Below are 22,948 nucleotides of genomic sequence, written 5' to 3'. Positions count from 1 at the left end.
ACTGAAATAGCAGATGAATAATGCAAACATGTTAGTTGTATTCGGTACAAGAAATGAAGCAGGTATAAAAATTCAGAGGGGAAATGATTAGAGGTCCTTTGTCAATTATACTTCTGAATTCTAATTCTGGCCACTGGGCATACTGGAATTCATTTAAAGGTACTCATTCTTTTTTTTTTTTAAAGGTACTCATTCTTGAACCCCATGTGAGGTGTTTATTACTGGAATGATCAAAATAATTTTGATTATACCTTCAACTATAAGGGAGTCCCAACTCATGAACATCAAGGGTAGTATTCAGCACACAGCATTATTACACGGCTGCACGTTAATGCCAATGATTTTGCCAAAACTGCCTTTGTTGTATGTTACCTGCTGTATATTCTTATGCATTTCATCACAAATATGCATAAATTTCAATGATGAATACATTATAAAAAACGTCATCACTACCAAGCTCTTTTGCACACATATCTTGCTCATGGACACCTATATTCAACTGTCTTAAGTACCCAAATTCCTTTAAGGACTGGCATTCTTAAACAGATATATAGCTTTAAAAAATATTCAAGTACTTAACATGGAAACACACACATACACACAGCCCATTTATATACCACTTAACATCTCAAAAATAGCAGGAAAGAAGGAACAGATTTCCACTATAAGTATGGTATATTAAAAAAAAAGAGGATAGGCAATATACTGGAAAAAATGGATCACAAATAGTATATAAATGTCCAAATCTCTAATATCACACATAACTTTAGTAAGCATTCAGACTTGAATAACAACTCGCAGTAAAAATAAAGATTAGAAGACAAAAAAGATATGACCAGAAAGTATTACAAAAATGGTGTTAAACATATTTGAATAAATAAAAATCTAACCTTCAGAGTTACGGTGAATACTAAGACTGTAAAAACAATGGTTCCAAAAGTCCAGTTTCCATATACCTGAAAAACATTCAACAATTACATGTACCATGAATACACAATTGCTTAAAATAATAAACAGCCAAGTTTAATCTTGAGTATAACTGCCAAAGATTTTTGTATAAATTGTTTAGGGAATTATCTGCTCAAAAGATCAGGCCAAAATGCTGGCTTTTACTGTGAGCCTAAATTTTCTTGGAGAGGTACACCACATGCGTGGTTGGTAGTGTTTATTTCGTGATTCCATGAAGCATAAAACAGGGAACACACTGGTGTGATACAGGCAGGAAAAACCCTATTCCACTAACAGTAACGTTCATAAAAACAACTCATTTGGATGGCTCCTATATCTAAAGAGTTTGATTTGGGCTTTTCCTATAATATAGATCTAAAGATCTCTATGTATAAATAAAGACTAATTTGCAGACAAATGAACTCACATTTTAAAAATAGAGTATATGATGACAGAGGGTAACTAGACTTACTGTGGTGACCATTCAGTACATAAAAATATCGAATCCTTATGTTATATACCTGAAACTAATATAATGCTATATGTCAATTATATCTCAATAAAAAAACAAATAAAATAGAGTCTAATTTTGTGGCTGTAAATATTAGAGCTGTCAGCATGTGCACATCAAAGAAAAGCAGATACCATGTATATAAACCCAAACGATGGCAATGAATGGCACGTATGCTTACCAAACGCTGTCAAGATCTGAATGCATAACATTAAAACAGAAAATGAAATGTAAAAGGTTTTAAAAAAATAAAAAACAAAAATTAAGGTTAAGAGCAAAAAAAGGATTTGATCAAATTGTACATGGTGTTATATTTAATTGCTGATAGTGGTCCATATACTTATTGTAATTTTAGCAAACAATATACAATAAAATCTAATTCATTTGGACTTCATGAACTCAAAATGAGTGATGACTTGGATACAGGGTTTGTTGAGGCTCCCCATGTACCACCAGTAGACTTTGCTGAGCAAATGAACCATGTCAATAGAGTTGCAGGAGGGTACAGTCAGTTCTATATAATTTATGTGGCAAATAAATACAAAATAAAAAGTTGGAGTTACAGAATCAGTCATAAAGCTGAAGGGACCTGAGAAATCATAAAATCGAATTTCTTCTTCTTACTGTTGGGCAAAGGTGACTTGGAAAACTGAAGGGACTGGCCCGAGGATGCACCGAGAGATTTAGTAGGGCCGTCTCCCTGGCAAATGCTACATGTGCCTACTCTGAAGTACTAGGTCTGTATTTCCTCAACAGTTACTCAGTGATTAATAATTTTAATGGATTCATACTAAACTGATTTCTGTTAGTCCAAATTAGAGAGGTTCTAACTGTAGTACCAAATTTCAAAGTATCATTCAAATTCACTGAGCCTATCACTTCTGTAACAGATGTTGACTGTCTCAGTTCTAGACATAGTCAGTGTACTCAGTAAAGTCTTTTTGAACCTTTGCTTTGCTTCATATGATTATAACCAATGAATGACCATAAAAGAGGAAGCCCAGAAATAGCAAAGAACATAGTGAACGCAGCATGCAAGGTGGTGGGTTTGATTTTCCACTGTGTGGCTGCCAGAAGACCTCACCCCATTGGCAATTCTCTCCTAGAGCACAGCCAGGGCAAAATCACCCCAATGCAGGTGCTGACCTATGTAGTCGCTGGCTGGGAAGACACTGGCAGGATCTGTGTAGCCTTTCTGGAAAACACTATGCTCCCATGTGGAAAGGAAGGAGGAAGAGAAGGGAATTCCCTAATTATTGGGCAAATACTGCAAACATACGGCAGCTACCCCCTTCCACTCTAAGCACGGAAGGCCACTATGAGTAAGAACTGAGTAGGGACAGATATTGCTTTTAAAACAGGAAAAGACTTGCTCACGTCAAAGTGTACGGGTCCAAAGTCTGAAATCCCAAGAACTCTGTTCATCTAGTAAAATTACAGCCAAGTTAAGCTTCCAGAGGTTTGCACATAAGCTGTTTAGTTAGCCATGCATGCAGGAAGTGATTTCTCACTTCAACACTTCTATTGTTCTAAGGACATTGTGAGAACTAAATACCCATACCTTTAGAAAAATAATTTGCAAAATGATTACAGCTAGAGTATGTGTATGATAGATCCAATGCCTATGGAAAAAAACTTAAGCCATGCTTGTAATACCGAAAGATGTAATGATGTTTTTTTTTTACCTTTGCATTTTCTTCTAAGGATGAAGTCTGAAAAAGAAAATAAGTCCCAAAGAAGAACACTGTTCCTTCAAATGCAGCCAGAAATGTCCAATATAAGAAGGGGCCCAACTGCAGCATGGCATTTCCAGAAATTTTCCTATTGAGAAATAGGAAAAAACACAAGTTAATGAATCTCTGTAGGCTGTTTATTTAAAGATACAGTGAAACGCCAAAGGTGCGCATGGGGTTTGACCCTTTTAGAATGAAGGGAGCTGTCCCTAAGGGGACTGGTAAGCTTTTGATAAAAGCCCAGACCGAGCTGCAGGTTTGTCTTTGTGCAATCACCTCCTGTCTGAGGTGTTGCAGTAAACTGTCAAAGTGCTTCTAAGTTAAAATTCTGGCCGCTGACAATAATAATATCATCAATAATAATTAGCTCTCATTTACTGAGTACTTATTATATGCTTATAAAAGTGGGTTAAGAGTTTTACATTGTCCATTTTTGTATACACAAAACCCACATGAAATAGATATTCTTATCACTACCATTTACAAATAATGAGCCTCACAAAGGTGTATCATAATGGTTTCCAAACTTTGATGCACATTAGAATCACCAGGGGATCTTTAAAAACATTGATGCCTGGCTCCCACCCTCATTCTGATTTAACTGGCATGAGGTGTAACCTGGGCAACCAGGATAATTTAAAAACTCCCCAGGTAATTCTAATGTGCAGTAAAGTTTGGGAACCACTAGTACAGCAGTATGCCAGAGTTCACTCAGTTAGTAAGGGACAGAGCTAGTATACAATCCTAGACTGATTTGACTTTAAATCACATGCTCTCAACCAAGCTACCATGGCTTTGCAACTATTTTAAAATATTTAGTTTAATCAAGATTTCTGCCTGGGAATTTAACCTTTCTTAGGTCTTGGGGTATCCTTTATATTTTTAAAATTGAGTCAAATAACATGTTCGAAGCTGTACAGTCATGCTTTGATAAATGGCAGGTGGCCAGATCAAAAGTTTAACATCTGGCAAAAATAGCACAGTCTTCTGGGTACAAGTCAGAATGTTGAAGAAGGCTAACAACTCTAATGGGGCAAAAGGAAGATGGGTCTGTGCATGGAATTCTTTTAGCTTCTATTTCAAATCCCTCTTAACATTTATCAAAAGGTATGTAATCACTCAAATAGCACACCTGTTGCCAATACTACCAAGAATGTCACTGGGCTGTAATGAATAAGAAAGACCTTTGTGATGTAAATACAACTGATCCTTGTTCAGTTGGTATGGAGTGCTGTAGGGTTTCCTGAAAAAATAGCAATTATGCAACTTTTACCTACTAGGATTTCCAGGTGCACACAGAAATCAGCAATGTAGGGGGATGCATAAAGCAATACGCTGCTGTATGCCTTGGATAAATTGCAGGGGGAAAGAGGTAGCTGCTTCCCAGAAACAAGCTCTCCCCACAGCCAGTAAGTCATGTTCCCAAGGCAACTGGGAGCCACAGGGAAGGCACCTCCCTTAAAGATCCTTGCAAGGAGGGCCCAGCAACTGCCAGCCAATGAGTCTTTTGAGAGTCACTGACTTGGGCTGAGGCAGGAAGTGGTTCCTGTCTTTCAAGCCAGTCACTGGATTTACATTACATGCCGTGGGAAGAAAGGAAGGGGAGTCATGGTGTGTTGGGTTATAGTTGAGGTTTTCTAGCTGCGCTCAGGTGAATGATGAACCTGTTGTTAACTCAGAATATGACAGCCAACGTGAGGGGCAACACGAGGGAGTGAAGATTGTGGGGGGAGCAGTTGACCAGCAGCACAGGCCTGAGCACCTCCATACAATGGGAGGCAGTAGATGTACCAGGACCTTTCTTTTGCCTTTTAAAGTTGTAGAAGAAACAGACTATGCCTCTACCCTCTAGAAAAGAACTACAGTTTACTTTTCAAATTTCTCTCAAAAAATATGAAAAGATCCAATTATGTCACATTTCACCTCAAAACTTTTGGTAAACGCCTGTGTCACTAAGTCCCCGAAGGTGATATCTATAATATGCTACACAAGGCCACAAGTAACATTAAGTGGTACAAATGCAGAGAGAGACACATATGAAGGCTAGAGCTTCACGTTTACAAAGGAATGCTCAGAGTAACAGAGCAATCTCCAATACAGTGACAGGCTGAGAGCACAGTCTCATCAGAGTGGGCAGGCAGGCAGCTGCATTGTGGGCTGGGTGATAGGTATGCCATGGCTTTCATTTCTCCATCGTATGTGGCAAGTATGCCCTCTATGCAAAATTGCTTAAAAATTCATGACCTACACCTGCATGCGGTAACTAAAACTTCATGGAAACCCTTAAGAATTTGTACTCAACAGCTTGCTTCAAGTTTTCAACATTCTTAATGTATGAAAGTGCTCAGCATAGCCCTGAAGTTATGTGGAGAAGGGTGTTAGAATAATAAGATTAATAGCTACCATCTATTGAAAACTTACTAGGTGCCAGGCACCACTGTAAGTTTTTACATGTAGTCACTCATTTAATCCTCCCCCAAAACATTGTGATTGGATCTATTGTTACTGAAGAGGAAACTGAGGCCCATCTCAGTCAAGTAACCTGAGCAAGGCTACAGAGTCAGTGGCAGAGCTGGGATCAGAGTGCAGGCGATTAGCTAGAGCTCTCGGTGGGACTGAACGGGAGGCATTCTGCTCACTGCCACCCAAACCCCCCTTCAACCAGAGTAACTGCACTACTGGTCTTCACTTTAGTTGTTGTCTGAAAACAGAATACTGCTACTCAATCTTTGAAAACCACCAGCCTGTGGAAAAGAGCACAGGGCCGGTCATCAGGAGGATAGAAATCTGATCTTGCTCTGGCCTCTTGTTACACACTGTGTCCTTAGGCAAGTCATTTCCAGGCCCTGGGTCCTCATTTTTTAAAAAAAAAGGTGTGAGAGCTGATGCTCTGGAAGATTTCTACCAAGATTTCTACGATTCCCCTTTAGATCTAACAATACCCTTTGCAAGAAATACAGGGAAAAGCAGAGTATGTTACTGCCATGATGAGGCAATCAGCAAACTCTAGATTGGGGGAAATGCTACAAGATAAATTATCTGGTTCATTAACAAATAAGTTGCCAATTTAACCTACAGATTAAGAGAGTCTCAAGAAGCATATTAACCAACTGCAGTATATGGGCCTTATATACTCTTTCAAAAACAAGCATGCTATAAAAAGAAATTGAGTCAACTGGAAAAATTTGAGCATTGACTGGATATTTGATGATATCATGGACTTGTTAAATTTTTAGGTATGATAGTGTACTGTTATAACAGTACATGTAAAAGATACATGTTGAAATAACTATTTTATATAGTTTGATATTTGCTTCAAAATAAGTCCCTGATAGAGAAGACAAGGTTATTAATGAAGCAGGATTGGCCCTGAATTGATAATTGTTGAAGTTGAGTGGTAAGGACAGGGAAGTTTACTATATAAATAGTATTTTTGCTACACTCTTTGCATGTTTCAAATTTTTTATAATAAATACCTTTAAAATGACAACTAATTTTATAAACCTGGTTAAGTCTAACAATTCCTAGATGTGAGTTTCATGAGTCATACTGGTTAAAGACATCCCTTAAATTTGTGCACCTTCACTTCGCACCAATGAATCACACCCAAGTCTCTCTATTGCACTTGCTACCCACTATTTAGCAACGCTTACAACCTGCTGTAAATTAATATCTTTATCTTTAGCTGTAAGCTTCACTTATAAAAATCCAATTTAATCAAAGGTTAAGAAACTGGGGCTACTGCCAAGTCCCCCACCCATAGAGAAGAGCATATATTTCCAACTAACACAAAATGAATATAATGGCTTGATGACTTAATTGTTTTCTTCAACAATGCCATTTTAGAATGCGGCTAACAAAGCACTCGGGAGGCTATATTTCAGGGGCAGTTTACATGAGAAAGCCTAACATAACATCATCAGTTCAACCCATTACAGGGAGGGATCAATATTCTAAAGCACGAGAGATCCTTGTGTGGCCCTTCTTGGGAGAGGTGGGGGGCGGTGGGTAGTTAAACTATTGTGTCTCCATCTAAGACTAGAACTCTATGACAATGTAGGCAAAGTTTTAGGAATTACTGATTTTGAACTAAATAATTCATACCCATTCAACTACAGGACATATATCAATACCTAGGAAATACATCATTTTCCAGCTGGATGGTTTGGTTTAAGTAGCTAAAAATTCAGAACAGAACCATGTAATCAAACTAGGAGGGCAGTTCTGTGTCCTTCCTACCTGTAGATAAAATGAAATCCACAATTTTGAAAGTCTGGGGCGGGGGGTTAACTTACATATGTTCAACTTACATATATAATCGGGGATCTGAGGTCAGAGTGTCAATGTTGATGTGCTGTTCCAGTAGACTGTAGGCCAGGATGGGCAAGGATGTGAAGCAGATATTGTACATTGTAAGGTAAGCGGCATCATACAGTGGCTGTAATGACAAACCACAGAAGAGAAAGGTAATGTAACAATCATCTGCAAGAGGATATTTAAGTGTTTAGAAAAAATCACAAGCTAAAACAAGACAGTTTCCTTTCACACCTTTTGTGGCAGCAAAGGAGGTTTTGTAAATAAGGTCACTCTAACTGACCACTATAGAAAAGAAACTAACATACTGTAAGGCATATTAAAATACCCTCCCTTTTAAAATATGATCTTATTCAGAATGTTTACAAGCTATAAGCTCTATTTCTCTTTTTTTAATATATATGCTTTTCTTTTTATTAATTAGTACAAGTAAATTTATATATAAGTATGTGTAAAGGAGAAACTCTTTTTTAACATCTTTATTGGAGTATAATTGCTTTACAATGGTGTGTTAGTTGCTGCTGTATAACAAAGTGAATCAGCTATACGTATACATATATCCCCATATCTCCTCCCTCTTGCGTCTCCCTCCCACCCTCCCTATCCCACCCTCCCTTATCCCACCCCTGTAGGTGGTCGCAAAGCACTGAGCTGATCTCCCTGTTCTATGTGGCTGATAAGCTCCATTTCTAATGGATATTAACTAAGAACTTTTCAAAAGATTTTCAGCGAATGAAGACCAATTAAGTATAAGACAGAAACCCCTTAGGGAAACTAAATATAAGCAGTGGCCAGCCTGTGTCAGTTTTTTGGGTTAATATTTTACATGGTTTTAAATATCACTATCACCTCCTCCAGAGTATATTTATGATATTGAATGTGGCCATTTACTAAGGATTAAATAAATATTCACAAAAATAAAAGCTAAATATATTCACATGGTCATGACTCTTTCTGGTCCTGAATTCCCTAGGCTCCAGACCAAAATTTCCAACTTCCTGCTGGTTGTCCCACAGGACAACCTGCAATTCAAAACGTCTAAAACCAAACTCATTAACTTTCCCTTTAAATCTACTTCCTCCCATGTCCCCTACCTCAGTGAGTGGCCCCACAATGTTTTCAACCCCAGTATCTACCCTGGTGCCTGGTACCCCTTAGGTGCTCAAGAAATCTTTTGAAATGAGTGATTCTCTTCCTACCTCACTAGCCCTTCCTTCTCAGGCGCCTCTTCTCCCTGAGCCCTCTGTGTTGGAGTGTTCCAGCACTCGGTGTTTGGAACTTTATTTATGCTCGCTCTCTAGGTGATCTCATTTAGTCCTGTGGTTTTAATATAACCCATTCACTGAAAATTCCCATATCTAGCCTAAACCTGTCCCATATATCCAACTGCCCACTTGATATCTCCTCTTGGGTGTCTAGCATATTTCAAACTTACATCCAAGACTGAATTCCTGACCTGCCCTCACCTCAAACCTGCTCCTCCTGAAGTCTTCCACATCTCAGGAAAGGGCAACAAAATCTTTTTGATCAACCAGAACCGAAATCTTGGATTCATCCTTGACTCTTCTCTTTTTCACAAGCCACATCCAATCTATTAAGCACCATTTACTAGCTCCACTTTCAAATACATTCAGAACCACATCACTTCTTAGCCCCTCCACTGTGACCACTCTGCAAGCCTTTAATTGGTCTCCCGGCTTCTCCCCTTGACCTGCAGTCTATTCTCAACACAATGGCCCAAGTAGCTCTACTGGAAAATAAGTCAAATCAAATCATTGTTTTGTTCAAACTCTCCAGTGGATTCCTTTATCTCTGAAAGTAAAGAAGCTCCTACAATGGTGGGGATATAAAGTCCTACTCCTCGATCCAGCTTCTTACCTGTCTGTTACCTTCTTAGTGAGACCAACCTTGATTTACCTTGCCACTTCCTCTCTCTTGAACACATTCCCCCCAATCCTGTGCCCCCCCCATAGTACTAATCACCTTTTAACTTACATGATAAATTTATTATGTTTACTGCCTCTCTCTTCACACTAGAATTTAAGCTCTATTTATTGATTGATAGCTGTAGCTTGAGAAAAAGCAAAGCAGCCCCTGACATTCAAGAGCTGGCCCGGCACTCACAGCTAGGCACTGGAGCTCTGTGGAACATGAACAATTTCGCAGAACAGCAACATCAAACAAGGCCACTGTGTGACCTCGATGTATTGAGACAAAAACACTCTGCAATCACGTTTGAACACAGACAGAATATAAATATTGTCCAAATCACAACAATGACCAACATCTACATTCTGGCTGATTTGGGTGACTATTGCCTCTTGACCAATGACATGTTGGCTTCCTGGATAAGATTTACTAACATGCTTAGTCATAAAATTACCCCCATCTGCTAACGGCACCCAGCAAGGCCCTACTCCTTAAACCCTTCCACAAATCACCTAACTCAAGCCCAAATCTTACAAGACTTTTCTAACACTCGCTTCCTAAGAGGCCCTACTGTTCCTCATGGTGTACACTCTTGTTGCATTGAGTAATGAACCTAATGTGATCAGCTACAAGTGTTTTACTGGCTTTGACAATCTGGAACTCCTAGAACAGAGCTTGGCATGCAGAAAGCATTCAGTAAATATTGGATGAATGAATGACTAGAGACTGGAAGCTAAAACATATTTGTAAAGGACTGATCTGATATTGTAAATATTCCTTTATTGAAAAAAATATTAAGGTTTTTATAATGAACCTTGTTTTGAAGCTAATACTTATTGAGTTTAGTATTTTCTACACAGTGCTAGATGTTGTCATGCAACCACCATCTGTGACCTGAATAAATAATATTGCATAGTCACATGTATTTTTCACATATATAAAGTGTTTTTTGATTAATAAAATGCATTTAAATGTGACACAAATTGGACTTCCCTGGTGGCCCAGTGGTTAAGAATCTGTCTGCCAATGCAGGGGACACGGGTTCGAGCCCTGGTCTGGGAAGATCCCATGTGCTACGGAGCAACTAAGCCCGTGCACCACAACTACTGAGCCTGCGCTCTAGAGCCCGTGCGCCACAACTACTGAGCCTACAAGCCACAACTACTGAAGCCCGCACGCCTAGAGCCTGTGCTCCACAACAAGAGAAGCCACTGCAATGAGAAGCCCGCGCACCACAATAAAGAGTAGCCCCCGCTTGTGGCAACTAGAGAAAGCCCACACACAGCAATGAAGACCCAATGCAGCCAAAAATAAAATAAATAAAATAAACTTATAAAAACAAAACAAAACAGGTTTAGTTGATAATACTGTTTCTTGTTATACCTGTTATAAAGGGTATCTTTTCATGCAGAAGAAAGTCCAGTACTAACCTAGGCTTTGCTAAACAAAGAGTTGCTTTTTGCTTAAATAATCTGCATCCTGGTCCCATTTCTACATTCTCCATAGCTCACTCTCCAAGTACCAGAGTTGCAGAGAACACCTGAAGTAGACCTGAAGTGAAAAAGGCTGACTACCTATATGTATTCCACAAATATTTGCAATAAAGTTCTCTACATTCAGCACAAGGCCAAAGTGAAAACTAAAGGTATGTACAATACATCACTACCTCAGAGAGACCTTCCTTTTACGTGGTATACTTTTTCTAAGATGTTTGCCTAGCTCCTTCCCTCACCTCCTCTAAATCTCTGCCCAAATGTCACCTCATCAGAGAGAGCTTTCCAGGTCAGTTTGTCTAAAACAGCAGCTCTCTTCCCCAGTCACATTCTATCCATTTATTATGCTTTTTGTTCTCCTTCAGAGCATATATCAGTACCCAACATAATATGTTTGTCTGTCTGATTGCTGTCTGTCTCTCCCCCTATCACTCACCGTACCCACAAGCTCTATGCGGTAAAGAGTTTTGATCACTGTTATATCCCCGGCACTTAGCCTGGCACACAGTAGGCACTCAAGAAGTATTTGTTAAATGAATGAATGTACCAGTTGAGCAACTGAAGAAGGCAAACATCAAGTCCTGTGGGAACCTAAGCAGACCCCCAGACCCCCAACAGCCCAGGGTTTTATAGGGAATAAGTACTTTCTTTCCTCATACAACTTGTGCTTGGTAAACATGGTTTAAAAAGCTAACTTCCCTTCATCACTTTGCTACAAAATTTGAAAATGTCCCTTTAAACTTGCATTCATCATCCAAGGAAGTGAGGAATTACAAACATTTTGATCAATAGTAATCTGAATGTTCAAGAAAAGTAGATTCATCAGAGTTTATAAAACTCTCTGTTACCAATACTGTTAGCTTTGCATACAAGAAGGCTGATAGTACTTTCTACAGTCGGTAGATGATTAATTCATAAAGGGATCGGCTTAACTGGCATCATGGGGCTTATGACATGGCACTGATGTAAGAGACAGCATACCAAATGGCAAAGAGGCAAGTTCAAGAGAAAGAAAGCAGGGACTTCCCTGGTGGTCCAGTGGCTAAGACTCTACGCTCCCAATACAGGGGGCCCGGGTTTGATCCCTGGTCAGGGAACTAGATTCCACATGCTGCAACTAAGAGTTCAGATGCTGCAACTAAAGATCCTGCATGCCACAACTAAGACCCGGTGCTGCCAAACAAACAAACAAATAAATAAATAGAGTCACTTCCCATTGAGAAGAATACATTATCTTAAAAATACTGCCAAGAGGGCTTTCCTGGTGGCACAGTGGTTGAGAGTCCGCCTGCCAATGCAGGGGACACGGGTTTGTGCCCCGAACCGGGAAGATCCCACATGTCGTGGAGCGGCTAGGCCCGTGAGCCATGGCTGCTGAGCCTGCGCATCCAGAGCCTGTGCTCCGCAAGGGGAGAGGCCAGAACAGTGAGAGGCCCGCCTACAGCAAAAACAAACAAACAAACAAACAAACAAACAAAACTGCCAAGAAATTAGGAAAAAATCACTTCCTATCATGAGGAATGGAACGTGCCTTGAAATTGAGAAAATCAGTCTCTAATAGCTGTGATGATGTTACCAGCAGCTCATTTGGTAAAAATCACTGAATTGCTCATAGATTAAGTACAAAATTTCTGAGTCATTGAGCATTATAGCTCCTTTACGTAGCTATACTTCCACTAGAAGCAATGCAAAATACAGTTCAGCTGTTAAAACAAACCTACAAACATGCCTGCCCATCCCCCACTTATGTATCAAGTTAACATATAGCATATTCTATATGTGAAAAATGTTCAGAAAACTACAGAGGGCTAAAAGTGTAGAATTGCTTAACTAATCCAAGGCTTTATCCAGGAATCACAGCTTCTTTGCTAGCTTAAACATCAATGTTTTTCTAGAGAATCAACCTGAGAAAATGCAAAGGTATGAGATTTTATTTGATGAAATAATAAACTATAACATTTTTGGATTATTGGAAGACATTGTGTACACTAACAAAAATAAAAAAAATACTTTTTAATGGATCTCAATTCCAACAGGACATACCAAATAACTTTCAAAAATAAAATAATAATAAGACCATTACTAAAGCACAGATATAAAATTTTGCTATTGTCAAAAACCAGGCCTAGAAGATCAACTGTTGAACTAAGAAAAAAAAAACCCTTTTACGTTGGGCATACCTCTCTAATCTCTACAATCCAATACATAAAAGGTAATTAATAGCAAATATAAACTACATTACAGAGATTGGTTCAAGATGGTGAACTGGAAGGATGTGCTCTCACTCCCTCTTGCAAGAGCACCGGAATCACAACTAACTGCTGAACAATCGTCAACAGGAAGACACTGGAACTCACCAAAAAACGATACCCCACATCCAAAGACAAAGGAGAAGCCGCAATGAGACGGCAGGAGGGGGTGCAATCACAATAAAATCAAATCCCATAACCGCTTGGTGGGTGACACAAACTGGAGAACAATTATACCAAAGAAGTCCACCCACTGGAGTGAAGGTTCTGAGCCCCACGTCAGGCTTCCCAACTTGGGGGTCCGGTAATGGGAGGAGGAATTCCTAGAGAATCAGACTTTGAAGGCTAGCAGGATTTGATTGCAGGACTTTGACAGGACTGGGGGAAACAGAGACTCCACTCTTGGCGGGCACACACAAAGTAGTGTGCACATCAGGACCCAGGGGAAGGAGCAGTGACCCCTAGGAGACTGAACTAGACCTAACTGCTAGTGTTGGAGGGTTTCCTGCAGAGGTGGGGGGTGGCTGTGTTTCACCGTGAGGACAAGGACACTGGCAGCAGAAGTTCTGGGAAGTACTCCTTGGCATGAGCCCTCCCAGAGGCCACCATTAGCCCCACCAAAGAGCAAAGAGCCTGGTAGGCTCCAGTGCTGGGTCGCCCCAGGCTAAACAACCAAACAGGGAGGGAACCCAGCCCCACCCATCAGCAGACAAGCAGATTAAAGTTTTACTGAGCTCTGCCCACCAGAGCAACACCCAGCTCTACCCACCACCAGTCCCTCCCATCAGGAAGCTTGCACAAGCCTCTTAGATAACCTCATCCACCAGAGGGCAGACAGCAGAAGCAAGAACTACAATCCTGCAGCCTGTGGAACAAAAACCGCATTCACAGAAAGAGAGGCAAGATGAAAACGCAGAGGGCTATGTACCAGATGAAGGACCAAGATAAAACCCCAGAAAAACAACTAAATGAAGTGGAGATAGGCAACCTTCCAGAAAAAGAATTCAGAATAATTATAGTGAAGATGATCCAGGGCCTCAGAAAAAGAATGGAGGCAAAGATCAGGAAGATGCAATAAATATTTAACAAAGACATAGAAGAATTAAAGAACAAACAAACAGAGATGAACAATACAATAAATGAAATGAAAACTCACTAGAAGGAATCAATAGCAGAATAACTGAGGCAGAAGAACGGATAAGTGACCTGGAAGACAGAATGGTGGAATTCACTGCTGTGGAACAGAATAAAGAAAAAAGAATGAAAATAAATGAAGACAGCCTAAGAGACCTCTGGGACAACATTAAACGCAACAACATTTGCATTATAGGGGTCCCAGAAGGAGAAGAGAGAGAGAAAGGACCCAAGAAAATATTTGAAGAGATTATAGCCAAAAACTTCCCTAATATGGGAAAGGAAATAGCCACCCAAGTCCAGGAAGTGCAGAGACTCCAATATAGGATAAACCCAAGGAGAAACATGCCAAAACACAGAGTAATCAAATTGGCAAAAATTAAAGAGAAAGAAAAATTATTCAAAGCAGCAAGGGAAAAATGACAAATAACATACAAGGGAACTCCCATGAGGTGAACAGCTGATTTCTCAGCAGAAACTCTACAAGCCAGAAGGGAGTGGCATGATATACTTAAAGCGATGAAAGGGAAGAACCTACAACCAAGATTACTCTACCCTGCAAGGATCTCATTCAGATTCTATAGAGAAATCAAAAGCTTTACAGACAAGCAAAAGCTGAGAGAATTCAGCACCACCAAACCAGCTCTACAAAAAATGGTAAAGGAACTTCTCTAAGTGGGAAACAGAAGAGAAGAAAAGGACCTACAAAAACAAACCCAAAACAATTAAGAAAATGGTCATAGGAACATACAAATTGATAATTACCTTAAACGTGAATGGATTAAATGCTCCAACCAAAAGACAGAGGCTTGATGAATGGATACAAAAACAAGACTCATATATATGCTGTCTACAAGAGACCCACTTCAGACCTAGGGACACATACAGACTGAAAGTGAGGGGATGGAAAAAGATATGCCATGCAAATGGAAATCAAAAGAAATCTGGAGTAGCAATACTCATAGCAGATAAAATAGACTTTAAAATAAAGAATGTTACAAGAGACAAGGAAGGGCACTACATAATGATCAAGGGATCAATCCAACAAGAAGATATAACAATTATAAATATATATGCACCCAACAAAGGAGCACCTCAGTACATAAGGCAACTGCTAACAGCTATAAAAGAGGAAATTGACAGTAACACAATAATAGTGGGGGACTTTAACACCTCACTTACACCAATGGACAGATCATCCAAACAGAAAATTAATAAGGAAACACAAGCTTTAAATGACACAATAGACCAGATAGGTTTAATTGATATTTATAGGACATTCCATCCAAAAACAGCAGATTACACTTTCTTCTCAAGTGCACATGGAACATTCACCAGGATAGATCACATCTTGGGTCAAAAATCAAGCCTCAGTAAATTTAAGAAAATTGAAATCATTTCAAGCATCTTTTCTGACCACAATGCTATGAGATTAGAAATGAAGTACAGGGAAAAAAACGTAAAAAACACAAACACATGGAGGCTAAACAATACGTTACTAAATAACCAAGAGATCACTGAAGAAATCAAAGAGGAAATTAAAAACTACCTAGAGACAAATGACAATGAAAACACGACAGTCCAAAGCCTATGGGATGCAGCAAAAGCAGTTCTAAGAGGGAATTTTATAGCTATACAAGCCTACCTCAAGAAACAAGAAAAACCTCAAGTAAACAATCTAACCTTACGCTTAACGGAACTAGAGAAAGAAGAACAAACAAAACCCAAAGTTAGCAGAAGGAAAGAAATCATAAAGATCAGAGCAGAAATACATGAAATAGAAACAAAGGAAACAATAGCAAAGAGCAATAAAACCGAAGGTGGGTTCTTTGAGAAGATAAACAAAATTGATAAACCTTTAGCTAGACTCATCAAGAAAAAGAGGGAGAGGACTCAAATCAATAAAATTAGAAATGAAAAAGGAGAAGTTACAACAGTCACCGCAGAAATAAAGCATCCTAAGAGACTACTACAGGCAACTCTATGCCAATAAAATGGACAATCTGGAAGAAATGGACAAATTCTTAGAAAGGTATAACCTTCCAAGGCTGAACCAGGAAGAAATAGAAAATATGAACAGACCAATCACAAGTAATGAAACTCTGATTAAAAATGTGCCAACAAACAAAAGCCCAGGACCAGATGGCTTCACGGGCGAATTCTATCAAATATTTAGAGAAGAGCTAACACCCATCCTTCTCACACTCTTCCAAAAAATTGAAGAGGAGGGAACACTCCCAAACTCATTCTATGAGGCCACCATCACCCTGATACCAAAACCAGACAAAGATACTACAAAACAAGAAAATTACAGACCAATATCACTGATGAATATAGATGCAGAAATCCTCAACAAAATACTAGCAAACAGAATCCAACAACACATTAAAAGGATCATATACCGTGATCAAGTGGGATTTATCACAGGGTTGCAAGGATTCTTCAGTACATGCAAATCAATCAATGTGATACACCATATTAACAAATTGAAGAATAAAAACCATATGATCATCTCAACAGATGCAGAAAAAGCTTTTGACAAAATGCAACACCCATTTATGATAAAAACTCTCCAAAAAGTGGGCACAGAGGGAACCTACCTCAACATAATAAAGGCCATATACAACAAACACACAGCAAACCTCATTCTCAATGGTGAAAAGCCAAATGCATTTCCTCTAAGATCAGGAACAAGACAAGGATGTCCACTCTTGCCACTATTATTCAACATAGTTTTGGAAGTCCTAGCCACGGCAATCAGAGAAGAAAAAGAAATAAAAGGAATACAAATTGGAAAAGAAGTAAAACTGTCACTGCTTGCAGGTGACATGATACTATACATAGAGAATCCTAATGATGCTACCAGAAAACTACTGGAGCTAATCAATGAATTTCATAAAGTTGCAGGATACAAAATTGATGCACAGAAATCTCTTGCATTCCTATACACTAACAATGAAAGATCACAAAGAGAAATTAAGGAAACAATCAAATTCACCATTGCAACAAAAAGAATAAAATACTGAGGAGGAAACCTACCTAAGGAGGTAAAAGACCTGTACTCAGAAAACTATAAGACACTCATGAAAGAAATCAAAGATGACACAAACAGATGGAGAGACATATCATGTTCTTGGATTGGAAGGATCAACATTGTGAAAATGACTATAGTACTCAAAGCAATCTACAGATCCAATGCAATACCTATCAAATTACCAGTGGCATTTTCTACAGAACTGGAAGAAAAAAATCTTAAAATTTGTATGGAGACAAAAAAGACCCTGAACAGCCAAAGCAGTCTTGACGGAAAAAAGCAGAGCTGGAGGAATCAGACTCCCTGACTTCAGACTATACTACAAAGCTACAGTAATCAGGGCCTTCCCTGGTGGTGCAGTGGTTACGAATCTGCCTGTCAATGCAGGGGACATGGGTTCGAGCCCTGGTCCGGGAAGATCCCACATGCCGCGGAGCAACTAAGCCCATCCACCACAACTACTAGGCCTGCGCTCTAGAGCCCGCGAGCCACAACTACTGAAGCCTGTGCACCTAGAGCCCATGCTCCACAATAAGAGAAGCCACCACAGTGAGAAGCCTGCGCACCTCAATGAAGAGTAGCCCCTGTTCACCACAACTAGAGAAAGCCCGCACGCAGCAACGAAGACCCAACACAGCCAAAAATAAATTAAAAAATAAAATAAAATAAATTAAATTCATTAAAAAAAGCTACAGTAATCAAGACAATATGGCACTGGCACAAAAACAGAAATAGATCAATGGAACAGGATAGAAAGCCCAGAGATAAACCCATGCACCTATGGTCAACTAATCTATGATAAAGGAGGCAAGGATATACAATGGAGAAAAGACAGTGTCTTCAATAAGTGGTGCTGGGAAAACTGGACAGTTACATGTAAAAGAATGAAACTGGAACACTCCCTAACACCATACACAAAAATAAACTCAAAATGAATTAAAGACCTAAATGTAAGATCGGACATTGTAAAACTCTTAGAGGAAAACACAGGAAGAACACTCTTTGACATAAATCACAGCAAGATCTTTTTTGATCCACCTCCTAGAGTAATGGAAATAATAACAAAAATAAACAAATGGGGCCTAATGAAACTTAAAACCTTTTGCACAGCAAAGGAAACTACAAACAAGATGAAAAGAACTCTCAGAATGGGAGAAATTATTTCCAAACGAATCAACTGACAAAGGATTAATCTCCAAAATACATAAACAGCTCAGGCAGCTCAATATTAAAAAAAGAAACAACCCAACCAAAAAATAGGCAGAAGACCTAAATAGACATTTCTCCAAAGAAGACATACAGATGACCATGAAGCACTTGAAAAGCTGCTCAACATCACTAATTATTAGAGAAATGCAAATCAAAACGATAATCAGGTACCACCTCATACCGGTTAGAATGGGCATCATCAGAAAACCTACAAACAACAAATGTTAGAGAGGGTGTGGAGAAAAGGGAACCCTCTTGCACTGTTGGTGGGAATGTAAATTGATACAGCCACTATGGAGAACAGTATGGAGGTTCCTTAAAATACTAAAAATAGAAATACCATACAACCCAGCAATCCCAGTACTGGGCATATACCCAGAGAAAACCATAATTCAAAAAAAAAAGGACCCCAATGTTCATTGCAGCACTATTTACAGTAACCAGTTCATGGAAGCAACGTAAATGCCCAATGACAGACAAATGGATAAAGAAGATGTGGTACGTATATACAATGGAATATTACTCAGCCATAAAAAGGAACGAAATGAGTCATTTGTAGAGATGTGGATGGACCTAGAGGCTGTCATACAGAGTGAAGTAAGTCAGAAAGAGAAAAACAAATATCATACATTAATGCATATATGTGGAATCTAGAGAAATGGTATGGATGGACTGGTTTGCAAGGCAGAAATAGAGACATAGATGCAGAGAACTAACATATGGACACCAAGGGCGGAAAGTCGCGGGGGGGGTGGTCGTGGTGGTGGGATGAATTGGGAGAGTGGGATTGACATATATGCACTAATATGTATAAAATAGATAACTAATAAGAACCTGATGTATAAAAAATAAAAAATAATTTTAAAAAACCCCTAACATTTCTGTGGAAACTATTATATGTATGTATTGCTGAATTACCTTGCTCTACACCAGAAACTAACACAACCTTGTAAATCAACTATACTTCAATAAAATAAATTTAAACAAAACAACAACAACAACAACAAAAACAAACAGAAAAACTACATTACAGGAAATACCTAGGGAAACAAACCTGTTGTGAGAATCCACAGAAGAACTGGTACAAAAATTGTGGCAAAATGAAACAAAGGTTCTGGAAAAAAAAATGAAGAAAAGGGTTAATGCTTTTCACTTGATCAACTTTCTAAAGTAAAACAGGAAACTCTACTCCAGATAGTCTACAGGCAGTCCTAAGTCCTTCTAATGTCACAATGCAATAAACTTCTACTCCAGAGTTGTAAGGAAACAATTCAAAACAAACCATTACATTCATATTAATACCAACTTTTGCCCTACCAAGGCAGAAGAGGACCTCAGTTACTTTATGAGACCCTCTTGCTATTCTTCTAGGGAAGAAATGAGCTCATATAATATGAACACCTAATGCTACTGCACCTTAAATGCCAAGTGGGTTTGCAAAATCATCACAAAGTAGACTGACATAAAGCCGTAAGTCTATATTTAAAAGTCAATTAATGCCAGGGGCTTCCCTGGTGGCGCAGTGGTTGAGAGTCCGCCTGCCGATGCAGGGTATACGGGTTCGTGCCCCGGTCTGGGAAGATCCCACATGCCGCGGAGAGGCTGGGCCCGTGAGCCATGGCCGCTGGGCCTGTGCGTCCGGAGCCTGTGCTCCGCAACGGGAGAGGCCACAACAGTGAGAGTCCCGCGTACAGCAAAAAAAAAAAAAAAAAAAAAGTCAATTAATGCCAATAAGTAGTCAGGAAATTATAGTGTACGTTGACACGAACAAGTATCAACTAATGCTTTACTGCCTCATCAAACAATTAACTGCTATTATTGATCACCTACTATATGTAAAGATGACGCTGTGGGTGATACAAAAAACAAGACTTCTTACTTCTAAGGGATTTATCATTTAACTGGGAGAACACTAAAAACAAACATATTAAAAAAATACAAGCTGAGAATTCATAAGGCAGTAAAAGCCACTAGGTAAGATGATAAATACTAAAATTAACGTCTTCAGGCAAAACCACCAGAACTAATATTTTCAAATGAGTGCTGTCCTTCAATACAGGCTGTGACTGTATTTCAGCGCTGCTGTCACTTGTTCATGGTGTCTCTGGATTTCTCTTAGGGCAGCACCTTCAATAGCTCTATTTTTTTTTTAATAAATACATTTATTTATTTTTGGCTGCGTTGGGTCTTCATTGCTGCGCACGGGCTTTCTCTAGTTATGGCGAGCGGGGGCTACTCTTTGTTGCGGTCCATGGCCTTCTCATTGCAGCGGCTTCTCTTGTTGTGGAGCACAGGCTCTAGGGCATGCAGGCTTCAGTAGCTGTGGCACGTGGGCTCAGTAGTTGTGGCTTGTGGGCTCCGGAGCGCAGGCTCAGTAGTTGTGGCGCATGGGCTTAGCTGTTCCACGACATGTGGGATCTTCCTGGACCAGGGCTTGAACCCGTGTCCCCTTCATTGGTAGGCAGATTCTTAACCACTGCACCACCAGGGAAGTCCCCAATAGCCCATTTTTGAATCATGTCAAAAAACCAGTCTCTTTCCTCCTCTCACACATTCTCACTTAGCTAATTTACAAGGCTGGGAGACTTGAGGCTGTTTTAAAAATCCAATGGATCATTAAAGCATGAACAACTGCAGCAGCTGAGGATATTTAGGTAAATATACACTGCAGGCTCTGGAGGACATTTCTACAGAAAACTGCTACATGTATTTTGAATAAGGCCTACAGCACCAGAGTGTTGGAGCTCCCAAGGTTATCACCTGGAAGGGCAACACTCATTCGAATGTATCAGTTCTGGCAGAATACAAAATACTGTCTGTAGCCTTTCTAGAGTCATACTTTATGTATATAAAAGAAGTGTTCTGAGGTTGGAAGAGGCAGTGCTTGGTGTGGATTATGGGGCTGCTTTGGGGGAAGGGGAGGTCTGACCCTCCCATTAGAATAACAGTTCCATGAAAACAGGGACTTCGCCTGTCTTATTCCATTATGAATTCTCAAGTGCCTGAAACAATTCTTGGCACATGGTAACACATTCAAACATATTTGTTGATCGAATGAATAAAGAAGTTAGACTTTGAACTAGGTGTTACAGATGAATAGGATATGGTGATAGCAGGAACCAAGGTAAGGCCATATGTATTTTAAACATATAAGGTAGGGCACGGTCAGACTGTGGGGTGCCTTAAAAGCCAGACTAACTCTTAAGACAATGGAGAGTGGAGTTTCTGGAGGACAAGTTGAAAAGTGGTATTTTCTAAACATTAACCTGGCTCAATTATGCAAGGAGGAGCGAATGGAGAAATAGAAAGCAGGAAGACCTGTCAGGGCAGTACTCCAGGGGTGGGCAACAACTTGAAGATGCAATGGCAAGATAAGAGTAAGGCAGCCAAAGAGGGTCAAAGGTATTAGAAATCATCTTGGGACAAAAGGCAGCACTAAAACAGGAATATTGCTAAGTCAGTAACTAAGATGATAATGGGCATAGAAATCCTAATGAGGACAGAATCCCCTAAACTGGGAACCAGGATATGTAAATTACTGACCACTGGTAAATATTAGCCATTTTAATGCTTGTTTTGTTTTTCTTAACAGAGCATTCCTTCCATCTGGTGGCAGTTGCTTGAATTGCAGGCCAAAATCTTAAAGAGGGAAACCAAGCTTCTGGAATAGGATCAGATTGCTAGGCAGATCTGTATGGCAAATCTTCACAGGCTCTTCTACTAAGGGGAGGTAAGAGAGAATAACCATCCATCCCCTCATGGGGCTGTTAAGTTACTGAGTCCAAGGCCCCACAAACCTTAACTATATAAATAACATAACCACACTGAAATGGTGGAAAAGGAGAAAAAAAAAGTAATTTTGGAAACAGTGTTTTGACTACATTCTCTAAGACTAAAGACAAAAACTAAAGACAAAAAGTGCTCACAAATATATTTCTCAAGTTAGATCTGTTTCTCACAGGAGTATGAGTAGCAATTCTGGAACTACTTGAAGTGTACTTGAGGAGTTAGCAAATAAATAAACACAATGAGGATGAGAACCAGGTTTCTCACCACTGAAGAAAGGAGTTACTAAATGGAAAAGGGAAAGGTTACAATGAACCTTGTGCTGCTGGATTTAATCAAAGGTATCTGTATAAACTGAGTTCAAGTATTGAGTTTATATAGATACCTTTAATTTCAGCCCAACAACTTCAGCTCAGTAGCGATGAGCACAACTAGCACCCAGATCTTGATTTCTAAATACCATTTGCGAATAATGGAAAGGAATAAGTGATCCTTGCAGAAAACTCTGAATCCAGGACTGGGGCAGGAAAAATACAAGAGGAGCCTAGAACATCATGTGGTACCAGAAAATAAACAAGACTTCAAAAAAGGTTAGGGCCGGGGGAGGG

At 39.5% G+C, this 22,948-nt stretch overlaps 1 protein-coding gene across 3 annotated transcripts in view; it reads right to left on the bottom strand.

Annotated features, from left to right (window-relative positions):
- ATP11C (ATPase phospholipid transporting 11C) overlaps positions 1-22,948 on the bottom strand; it is a 174,188-nt gene that overhangs the window by 16,778 nt on the left and 134,462 nt on the right. For all 3 annotated transcript variants that reach the window (XM_060086703.1, XM_060086704.1, XM_060086702.1), the window contains 4 exons: positions 19,609-19,668; positions 7,503-7,630; positions 3,145-3,280; positions 891-956 (listed from right to left, as the gene is read on the bottom strand). In XM_060086703.1, the coding sequence (XP_059942686.1) occupies positions 891-956; positions 3,145-3,280; positions 7,503-7,630; positions 19,609-19,668 (390 nt within the window). The remainder of the gene's footprint in view (positions 1-890; positions 957-3,144; positions 3,281-7,502; positions 7,631-19,608; positions 19,669-22,948) is intronic.

The sequence above is a fragment of the Mesoplodon densirostris genome, chromosome X (genome assembly GCF_025265405.1).
Source record: "Mesoplodon densirostris isolate mMesDen1 chromosome X, mMesDen1 primary haplotype, whole genome shotgun sequence".
Classification (NCBI taxonomy): Eukaryota; Metazoa; Chordata; class Mammalia; order Artiodactyla; family Ziphiidae; genus Mesoplodon; species Mesoplodon densirostris.
This window is presented reverse-complemented; position numbering and strand designations above follow the sequence as displayed.